The sequence below is a fragment of the Blastomyces gilchristii genome (genome assembly GCF_000003855.2).
Source record: "Blastomyces gilchristii SLH14081 genomic scaffold supercont1.7, whole genome shotgun sequence".
NCBI lineage: Eukaryota > Fungi > Ascomycota > Eurotiomycetes > Onygenales > Ajellomycetaceae > Blastomyces > Blastomyces gilchristii.
In genome coordinates, this window is record NW_003101676.1 from 1,974,004 (window position 1) to 1,985,753 (window position 11,750).

Below are 11,750 nucleotides of genomic sequence, written 5' to 3' on the forward strand. Positions count from 1 at the left end.
CTGTGGGATGGTTAATCTGTTGTATTCGTGTAGGAAGAGCTAGCTATATATATTACATATGAGATCACGTGTAGGCGGAGCGGTCGCTACGGCAACGCCACTAGGGCGGATGCTACAGGAGCTACTACACAAGCCTTAACCCACGTGACCCACACACATATATTTAGCTTTCACTAGCTACTAGTTAAACAATAACAACCAACCATGTTCAACCTCTCTCAGGTTATGAGCCCGGATGTTCAAACATGTTAGTGCTCAATGACTTGATTTGTCACCCCTCAAAAATGTGACAAGCAATACAATATATAATACATTTACACAACTTACTGATTCCCACCCTGCTTCATTCAACATGCTCCTCAATCATTCTCCTAGTTTGATAGTTATTCTATGTATCCCCTTGTTTTAGCTGCTCTCCGGTTTAGGTGTCCTTGTTTACAGGACAATCTGTTAATATTCCAAGACTCCTTTGTCACATTCTACGACAACCAGGGACCGCCAAGCCGACAGCGATCTTGCTCGCTTTCTTACTGATAAGAGAGATGGGGACAAGAGGCCTATGGAACTTACGTTCTGCCGGTACGCGAGCCATTTTCTCAGCCTTTATAGCTATTTACTAACAAACCGCTCAAAAGGGAAATGGTATCACTTGCACGAACTAAGGAGCTGTATCCAATCCCCAAACAAGTCAGAAACTGTGCAGTGAATAAAGTCTATCATAGCTTCACTCAATAACTTGGAGGAATGGGAGTCAGTTTCCTTTCCCAGTCCGCTACAGTCGAATTTGGACTACGTGTACACGATCGATGTCGACACCGGAACCTTAACAATCACATGATGGGAGAGCCTCAATGGCTTGCTTCAGCCTTTTCCGCGCCAGATACCGCTATCTTGTCTGGATGGATCTCATGGCTTGACGCTGGATTCATTAACTCCGGTTCTGGGTGAGATATCAGAGCCCGAGGATGGAGGGGAGCCTTCGACGCCACAAGTTGTACTGAATCAACTTCTTATTCATCCTGGGCCACTCACAACACTGAATGAGCTACAATTCAGGATTTCCCGCGACTTCTGTTTTATATGGCGATTTTTCATTGACAATTCAATGACTTGGCGATATCCCTCTATGGCATTTAACACAATTGCCATTGGCCTTCTGCGTATTGCAGCATGGGATCTTGAAGTATCATCTGACTCTCAAATTCATTATCCGAAAAATAGGGTAAATTTTCCTTACTGGGACGCGCCTCAAACAGATATTTTCTGGTTCCACGGATACCTTGTTGTGCTTCATGGAAATATCAATACAAAAAGCTCGATCTTGGCAGCTATCTTCAAGGCTCAATTCTTCCTTGAGGTTTCCCACAAGGATGCCGCCCATTTAATTATTTTATCACTTCAACATGTTGCATTTGTTGAGATCTCATTCAAGTCTGTTTTGTGCTCTCAGATTCTTCCCCTCTTTGTTAACATGTCGGCTCAGCATTGTTCCCCAGGGTTTCGATTATTGAGCTATGTTCTGAGTTCGTGGTGCTGGAAACCATCACTTGCCCACAGGGAACATCTCAGAGTTGGTTTGCCACCAGAAACTTTGGATCTGATCCTCGGATCTTGCAGTCCTGAGGGCGCATTGACACTGTCACAATCTTCCTTTATTTTTCAAGAGCGGTATTACTCATCAATTCCGCAGATTCAACATTTTACACTATGAAGTTTTAAGCACTCCGTGCCCTGCTGTGGGAAGAAGAATAGACCTCGCGAGAACTGGGTCTATTGCCCGTCCTGTTATGCCTGTAGACACACTGAATGTGCCGGTGTGAGATCTGAACCGCAGGCAGATTCTCAGGTTATTTGTTTTGATTGCAAAAACAGTAAGCTTTGCACAGAACTTGTTCCTGGAGGCATCAATCACATAACCCGGCGGTTTTCTGGTGAAGACTGTGAAGTTTCAGTTGCTGGTTCTCTCAAGGTACTCTGCATTCGGTTCTGGAAGCCTTCTCATCTTTGCCCAGAACTGCGATTGCTTGGAAACCTTGTCCCCATTCCACCTCGCTTGATTAATTTTACAATTTGCTTTAATGGCGCATTTGCCGGTGTAGCATACGGGTTGGATGATTCATGATATTCCCCTGAGATGAGATATTCTTGAATATGCATAATCAGCTACTAGCAAACAAGCAAATACAAAGTCATCTGCCTTCAATACCCCTTCACCAATGTTGCATTTCAACAAGCCTTCTATACTCATCGTTGTGATATCTCCATGGCAGCGTGAGCAGCCACTAGCGTGCTGGTGAAGTGTTGTTTTGTCCCATATAACACAGCATCCAGTTGATAGTTACGCTATCATTTCGACCATGGAACAAATTCTGTGAAGGTTGATTCAGAGGACTCCATGGAATAAGCCGTTCACCCGCAGGCAGGTGAATGTGATACTCAAAAAATTGAAAGTTGCACCCATGAATCAGCATTGCCCAGCACCTGCTAAATTCAGTATTAGCTTGTTCAAGGGCATTCTCAAGCTGCTTCAATGCAGCTGTGATGAAGTCAGTATCTCTTTTGACTTCAGCTACAGTGTGATTGACAACATCACAGTCATCGGGGAACCATCATTGGATCTGGAGAATGATAAAATCCATGATATTCCCCTGTTGATTTTGCTCTGAGGCAGCTGTAAAACCATTTATTGCTGGAAAATAATAGTTGAGAACATCTGATGTCATTGTCTTAATTGAATCTTCATACAATGCATCCTCCTCAGTGAATTACACAAGTTCATTGAGAATAGATAGAGAGAGATAATTTGCCATGATCATTTTGATGAAATGAGAATTTTCATTGAGTGAAAGGGAGCACTCTCAGCAGTCAGCAGTAAAAGAAAGATATAATTAAAAGACAAAGAAGATGCAAAAGTGATTGCTGGAAAAGAGGAAAGTCAAAGTCTAAGAAGCTAGAAATCTGAATATCAAGCGCGTTGTTTCTGTACCTAAAGAAGCTCATCTCTGACAGGAAATGAGCACCCTTTATATTCAAGCCATGACATTGTTGGCGGCGAGGATGAGAAGTGAGAGAGCTTAGAGTAAGGGAGAAATTGGCGCCCTTAACATCCATTATAATAAAATTAGAACAGGAAAGCTCTGCATGCTTTTTTCAGAAGAGAGAGCAGCAGCACTGAACCAGAAGCATATATTGGCCAGCATGAGACTCTCTAAAGAAAGTGAACTGCAATTAGCCGCCCGGGATACACTCAAGGTTGACTGGTAGTTCTCAATCCGGAGAAGAATATAACTGGTCACATCATTCATATCATTTCGAAAAATTGGCCAGAGTTGGGGTGTTGAGGGCAAGGGGCCACGCAGTTCCAGGACGCGCCGAACACTGAATATCCAGCTCCCATGTTCCAATCAAGGGATCGATGGATAAGACATTGCAGGAAATACCCAGTTTCATACAACTCTTAAGAGGCAATTTCTCGAGTGATAGGCTTCAAAGGACAGAAATGGGGCTGGGATTTGAGCAGACCTTCATCCTGCAAGGCCAAAAGCATCGTCCAGTCGGAAAATAGTATTATCAATTTATTATCGAATGGGTGTCTGTGCTGCATTCTGTGGGGTTGAACAGGAGTCATTGTTAATTTTAGTTGGCGGGTAGGACGCGGCGCTTGAGAAGAAATTTCTCCCCAAAGTGAAGAAAAATGCCAGACATTGTCAGCCTCCCGGTGCTGGCGGCGCCCGATGACTGTCAAATCATGTATGCTGACCAAATTGCACAAATCACCAAAAGGTGAAAATGCAAAAGTACAAAACTGCAAAAATTGCCTTTTCGCACAAGTGCAGAAATGCAAGCCCACCACGCCTTGCCAGTCGTATCCAGCGCTGGGGCTTGCTAAGCTTTAACCGCCAAAAGGTGGGCCGTGAATGACGTCATAGGTAGAGAACCGTATAGATATCCCTATTCTTTCATCGTGGCCTAGTCATGCCAGATGTCATTCTTAGAGGAAATATCCCCTATTCTTTAGAATGTCATGGCCTGTTCTTACGAAAATGATGGCCCTTGCCAACCGGTCCAGTATATGTTTTCCCTCTTCTAGTCACTCCATTGAGTGTTGCTAGGAGCACGCAAAGTCGGTCCCATCAAAAGCCCGTGCCCTTGATTGATTGATTGATTGATTGAATCAGCTATCCTGACCTCTCCCTCATCGGGATATGCAGGCTACCACTATTACAGCTACTCTCATCTATCCTTTCTAGTCTAATTACATGCACGATCTTAATGCCTCGTCAGGGCCTGTGGGTGATCTACTCTAGTTGTCTGTCCCTTGGAGTCTAGGATCGCATCGAGGTCTCCCCTACTGATTTTCCATTCCGTCCCATTTATTGTCCAGTTTGGTAGCTACGCCCGTCGCGGTCCGGACCAGCAGGACGCCAAGCCGTGATTTGGTTGGTGTGGGTGAAATAACCGGACTCTCAACTGGAAGTTTCTAGCAAGAATAACTGAATTTCCAAGGAGAAGAGTATATAGTAGTGCACTACATAGCTGCCTGAGGGCGGCTGAGACGAATAAATCAATCAATGAAGCACAGACTGTTAGAGGACGAAGACTAGCTTTACCAGGATGAATAGCAGCAGTATACTAGATCATATTGAAACTGAATCTTGAAGAAGAAGAAGAAGCTATCTAAGTTAGAGGCTTGGTGAGCAGGTGGATATGAAGGTGGCAAGGCTTGTGTGAGTCACCTGACCATGCTCTATGCTCTAAGATTCTTATATTCTGCCTTCTCACCTCTTCCAGAAGTCTTTCTTCCTGTAGTTAAAATACTGTAAGAAATCCCGCTCCTCGCGGATTCTTTACCTATCTCTCATGTAACTAATAGGGTTAGCAGCCCTTGACTACACACAACTATATAGACTGGAGTTCATGACTACTATTTATAACTTAGCTTGAATACTATTATACATTTAATCTCTATATTTACTATATTTATCTTTCTACTGTGAATACTTCTAGTAGTTAATAGTATATATTATATCAAGCTGTAAATATCTGAATAATTATCTTTGAGTACTTATTCTTATATTTCAAGCTCTATTAATCAGTAATTATCTATTATAATTGAAAGAATTAAAAACTTATATACTTTAATTTATATAAACTCTACTACAGACACTCAGAAACAGTTACTTAAATTATAAATAATCTTTATAAAAGAAGTCTTAGAGAACTTATTAATTACTTATAAGATATTATTCTCTATATCTATAACAGAGAAATTCTCTGAACTTATAAATAAATCAATTTTAATAAAGAATATTCTTAAGTATTTTCTATAGAATTAAGCTATTTTTCTATAATAAATACTTACTATCTGTAAATACTTTTAAACTGAGTTTCTAGATATAATCTTTAAAAATATTTATAAACTGAAAAGAAACTTTCTTAAGTTATAATCATCTAAGATCTTCTATTGAATTATAATCTATAAAAGCTTTTATAAGTTTGTATTTAAAATTAATATACAAGCTCAGCTGTGTAATATAAAAGATGAAGAAGTTATTATTTATATAATAATAAATCTCTATTATACTGAAGTCAAGAACTGACTAAATTATTTAGAGAATAATTATAAGAGATCTCACTAATCTGTTCTTAAAATCTATTTAAAGAATAGGTTAAGAGACTCTATAAACTGAATAGAGAATATCTGAGCTATAATTATTAATATTAGAAAAAGAGATAAGAAATTTAATATAGATTACTCACAGTGCTTTATAAAATTATAATATAAATTAAGATCTGTAGAAATAGAGCTCTGAAATAAGATCTGAATAATAATATTTATAAAGAGACTGAATAAAGATATATAGAATAATCTTATTAAGTAAGACTCTAAATCTCTAACTTTGAAGAAACTAATAACTTTTATTTACTATTTACAGATTACTGTGAGAGTTATAGATATATAGAGAGTAGATTATTAATTAACTCTCTGAGAATCAGAATAATAGAGAATAAATTTACTAGAAAAAAATAATAAGATATAGAGAGATTTGTATCTGACTTAAACTGACCGTGTGACCATGTCTGAGACCAGGATGAGATTTTTTGATAGTTTCATTACCAATTCAACTGATCTCATTACACAGGTTTAACATTAGATAGTAGTCTCATACTGTTTCACTGAGACTTACTGTCTACTCTTGTCACATTTTTCAAATGAGATCATGATTTCCACTTCTCAATTTAAATTATTTTTATTGCTTTAAATGACTTTAAATCTCATTTGAGTGTTATCAAAAAGTGTTACTTTTTAAAAAATTAAAAATAGTCTAAAAAAAACCTTAAAATGTCTAAAAATAGTAACTTTATGCCAAGAATGGGACTAAATAAGACCAAATGAGACTACTTTCTCATTTTTTTCGAGTCATGGTTTCATTTTAAGATCTGGATTCACATCAAGAAATGTATGAGACCAGATTAAATGAGATCAAATGTGAAATTCATGGTCCCGGCGACCAGTCTAATCTGACTACTAAGTAGAGAGAGGGAGCTTTATAAGCTTCTATAAATAGAGTATATAATAGAGAGATTAAGAAAAAGAATATTTATTTTATCTATTTTAAATCAGAATATCTCTGTATAAACTATCTAAATAAATTAAAATAAAAATTTAAGAACTTATAAATAGAGTCAGTAATAGTCTTCTTAAGAGTCTTGAAGTTAATATCTAAATCTGTTACTCTTTCAATAAAAATATATACTTATAAGAAGAGACTGTATTTAGACTGGCTGACAGAATCATGAATTTCACATTTGATCTCATTTGGTCTGGTTTTATACATTTCTTGGCGTGAGTCCCACCAGGATCAAGCCTCAAAAAAATCTGAAAATGAATCATTTCTGAGAGAAATGGTGTGAAAAATGATCAGATTTAATTCAAGAACAGTGAAATGAGAGTAATTTCTCAGAATAAACTGTGAAAGATGATTATTCTTTCAAAATCAGAATGAGACTGAGACTGAAGATCAAAATCAGTCTCATTCAGTTCATTCAGTGATTGCTTATATAATAAGAATTTGGTAATAATTATTGATAACACTCATGAAATAACTAAATACATTCTTGTACAAGTTTATTCTTCACTTTCTCATGAAAACTACACTTCTCTGATATACTGTGATCAGAGATATTAAACTGTCTGATAATTTCATGTTTTACAGTCATGAGTTTCTTGATTATTTCTTCTTATAATTGTTCTCAGTAATAGTGATAAATATCTTAACTTGAGTTGAACTTTTGCTTCATTCTCATCTCTGTCAATGAAATTGTCAGAATATCACATGTCATCAGTGTAACAGTTGAATATATACTCTTAACAATTTTTCATAACTCTAGAATTGATTTGATGTGTAAATTCATCAAATCATCTTGAAGATAGCAGTCAAATTCAGTTTTATAAGCATGTAGTTTTGCCTGATTTTCAGTTGTAATCAATGTATGCAAGTTCTGTTTCAAAGTTAGTATTATAGTTCTATGAGATATGAAGTGTTATCAAAGATTATTACTTACTAGGGAATTGTATTTCACTGTCTTCACATCTTAAACATCTGCTTATTTAAATCTCTGATAGTTGACATTGTAGTAGTCTTGAGTTAATTTAATATATAAGTCTTGTTTCTTCTCTGTTCAATCTTGAGAAGTGTAGATGTTAACTCAATGAGAGAGATCTAGTAGAGCTGCTACAGTATAGTACTCTGTAAAAGATTGTTCAGTTTTGCTGTAGTAATATGCCAGTTTATTTCTTACAGTAATAATAGTCTGTTCTATAGCATTATCTCAGACTGAATTTCTTTTTAAGTGATTCAACTGCTTCTCAAGATGAGTAAATAAACTGTTATACACTCATCAGACTGAGAACAGTATTGATATATAAGTGATTGAGACTGTCTTTGTTATCTTATAAAACTGAAACAGTAAATCAATCACATATTTCAACTGAGTTCACTTCATATTAGAAAGTTTCAATATCTGAATCTTTTCTCAATCAGAGTGTTGCACTCAATAATCAATTGTCTGATATAATTGAAGAGTCTGAACAGTTATCTCATATATTGAACTTCACTGTGTTTTAACATTCTATATCATATTCAGTGATGTGACTGATTTGTTTGTTTATTGAATATCATGAAATCATTATTATTGTTTAGAGAAGATACAAATCACATTAGCAATGTTTCAAATCTGTGATATTTAAATTATTAGTCAATCTATTCAAAATTAACAGTAGTATTATCAAAAAGTGTTATCAAAAAGCAATATTAAAAAGTGTTGTTAAAAAACATTATCTTTTACAAAGTGAATGTAAAAGTTACTTAAGTAATCACTTTCATCTCATTCTCATTTCAAGAATCAGTCATCTCATTATTCTTCATCTTAATATTAAGATTCTTTATCAGTGTTTATATCACAAGTTGAATCACATGAGCAATGCAGAGAATATAACCTTGTTTATTATTTTAGAAATGTAAAGTCAATTTTTGCTCTAAGCTCTTCATCATAGTGTAGTTATTTGCAGTATTATCAGTTATAATTGTAAGAAGACTGAGACTAATATCTTAATAGTCATTTTTAATCACAGTTATTAATATCTCTGTTATATAATTCTCAGTATGACTACTGATCAATGATTTAAATTCAATTAATATCTCTTGATAAGTTCAGTTCTCATCAATGTAATAACATATAACTCTCATAAATGTAAGATTATTTATACTAGTTCATGCATTCACTGTGAGAGACACTCTTCAATGATTCTTCAACTCTGATTCTAGATATTGTATATTGACTTTGTAGTGTATCTTGAGATTGAACTGAAGACAGAATTGATGTGAAATATGAAGATTTGAATTAAGTATTTGAATAAGTGTTCAGAATTCAGAGTTTTCAATTGATTGAAGAGAAAGATTCAGAGATATACATATATAAAGTAATTATTCATGAAAGTTATCAGATGAGAGTTGTGAAATCAGAGTACTGATACATAATTGTTTTTACATGATTTTCTTCAAATTACAAAGTTAGTGTTATTAAAAATCATTATCTGATAGAGTAACTTACCAGCTCAGTAGTAATTTTCTGATTATTTTTCTTTTATTATCTGCATTCTGATGACTTCAGATGTCAGGAAATTTCTTCAGAGCTATAATCAGTTTATGATGAATGTTTCTGAATAAAGTTATAGTAATTATAGCAGAGAGATGACTCTTCAGTAATCTGTAATACAATCTATTGATAATTATTTCATAGTTCATCTCAGTATTTATATTGAGTTTTTTATAAATTTTATGACCTGGAATCAGATGTGAAGAATGAAGTGATTATTTATTATAATTAAAAAAGAGCATTCTGTATTGAATTATAAATAACATAGACTTTGTGATTCACAGTGATTTCTTGAAGAGTATATAAATCTTCAATAGAAGTAAAAGAAGTGAAAGAAGTGAATTCAGAAAATATGATAATAATTTGAGAAAGATAATAATTTATTTTCAATAACTGATCACTGATGTGTGTAAGAAGAATTAATATAAGAGAAAATAATCTTCTTTCTTAGCTTAGTTATAATTTTAGTACTAACTCAGATTGAATATCATTGATGTATAAAAGTAAATAAATAATCTTGATTAATCTCTATTATATTTCTTGAAATATATTAATATTGTGAAAGAGAGTGTTATTAAATTGTATTATCAGATAATATCATTAAAAATATATTAATATTATAAATATCAATGTTGAAAAAATGTTAATACTTATATATTATAGTGATTTGTGAATCATGATAGTTAAATATATATATATATATATCATTTCTAACTTGATTACAACTTGTACAATAATTTTTGAAAACTCAAAATCAATTTTAATTATTAATAATTAAAAACTTAAACTTATAACTAACTAATATAAAAAGAAAAAAATCTACTTCTCTTTCTCATTCTTCTTATCATTCTTTATAATTCACTTCTCATTCTTCTTCTTCTTCTTCTTCTTCTTATCTGAGATGATAATCATCTTAAAATCTCTTTTCACTGTCTTCTCAGAAGAGGGTTTCTGCTGCTTCTTCTCAGCCAGATCAACCTGTATCTCAAAATCCTGCATTTTCTGATCTGCTGTCTCAGGTTCCACCTCAGCAGCAAGCAGATTGACATGCTCAGAGAGCAGGGCTGTCTTCTCAATATTATGAATCATGAAGCACATTTGAGACCTAAACAAGGCCTCAATCTTCTTCTTCTCTGTCAGCTTCTGCTAATCAATTAGAGAACAGAAGTGTTATCAAAAATCATTATCTCTTAATAAATAAAAAACTTATCAGTTTTGACTTCTTTATCTCTCACTTTAATACTCTCTTAATCTTCTTCTACTATTACTTATTTACAGTAATACTCTTCTTCTCTCTCTCTCTCTTCATCTTGAACTCAAATCATTCTCAGAACTTCTTCTGATCTTATCACTGCTATATGAGACTCTTCACTATCTTCTTCTTCAATCTCTCACAGACAGTGTCATCTGTATTATTTCTATACATAGTTCAGTCTAAATCTATCAGAAGTATTACTTTAAAATTGTTATTATTCTACTCTCTTACAGAGTCTCTTCAAGGCATTATAATGTGTCTTATAATCTGTCTCTTCTTGCTTAAACACTTTCTTCTTCTCTTTCTTCAATCTGTGATGATGCTCACGCGCCTTGATGGTCTGCAGAACCGCAGAATATTTGAAGAGAGATGACATGATTAATTTCAGTGAGTATTGAAGAGAGATGAAGGCAGAAGAGACAGTCAGAAATGATATGATAATGATAATAATAATAATAATAATGATGATAATGATGATAATGATAGTGATGATGTTAATAATAATGATGATAATGATGATAATAATAATAATGATGATGATGATAATGATAATAATAAAAGAAAAAGTGCATTGAAATATATTACTGACTTATCAAATATAAAGAGATAAAGAAAATATTAACAGCTTTCAGAGATATATAGAAACAGCTTCAGTGTTGCATAGCAACATCATCTTCATTCAATACATACAGTGTTGATATTCTTTGTATACAGTTATCATATAATCTATATCAGAGATACATGCAGAAAACAGATCTTTGTTACTAGAGAGAATGATTGCAGTGATTCTCTGTTTTCATATTATAAAGATAAGTTATTCTCATTTCTTTCTTCTCTCTTTTCTCTTCTTCTTCAATTCATCACTAAGTTCAAGCTGGTATGAAAACTATTAAAACACTCTTAGAAACTCTCAAATTGAAGAGTATAGACTAATCAAATTTTAAATACAGAAGAATCAAATTACATTCAATATTACTAATTATTCATTCTCTCTTAATAAAATCACAGTTGTGTCTTTCTTCTCTTCTCTCTTAAATGAAACATGGCCTGTAAAAAGTGAGTATCACACCAGGCTATAATGACCAACACAGTCTCAGCATGCAGAACTGTATACATGCAGCACATGCTGAACTGAGAGACTGCATGAGTTGCAAACTGATGCCAGCATCTCAGAGAGAGCTGTGTGGGATGAGAAAGCTGCAACTCTCAGCCACATGCACAGAGAATGAATTGTTACAGTAAGTATATGTACATTGCATGAAAGTAACACTTTTTGATAATACTCAGTCTCTGATATCATGAAAATAGAGTCTCTCTGTGAGATCTGTTTTTATCA

The 11,750-nt window shown here is 34.2% G+C and overlaps 2 protein-coding genes across 2 annotated transcripts; one reads left to right on the plus strand and one right to left on the minus strand.

Moving 5' to 3' along the window:
* Positions 1-744: 744 nt before the first annotated feature.
* BDBG_04318 (uncharacterized protein) lies at positions 745-1,711 on the plus strand (the record flags this gene model as incomplete). Its single annotated transcript, XM_031721621.1, has 2 exons — positions 745-944; positions 1,057-1,711. 2 exons carry the CDS (start codon positions 745-747, stop codon positions 1,709-1,711), a joined length of 855 nt encoding a protein of 284 aa, XP_031578240.1.
* Positions 1,712-10,017: 8,306 nt separating this feature from the next.
* BDBG_17003 (uncharacterized protein) lies at positions 10,018-10,790 on the minus strand (the record flags this gene model as incomplete). Its single annotated transcript, XM_031724828.1, has 3 exons — positions 10,018-10,302; positions 10,559-10,566; positions 10,646-10,790. The coding sequence occupies 3 exons, from the start codon at positions 10,788-10,790 to the stop codon at positions 10,018-10,020; spliced, it is 438 nt and encodes a 145-aa protein (XP_031578241.1).
* Positions 10,791-11,750: the final 960 nt, after the last annotated feature.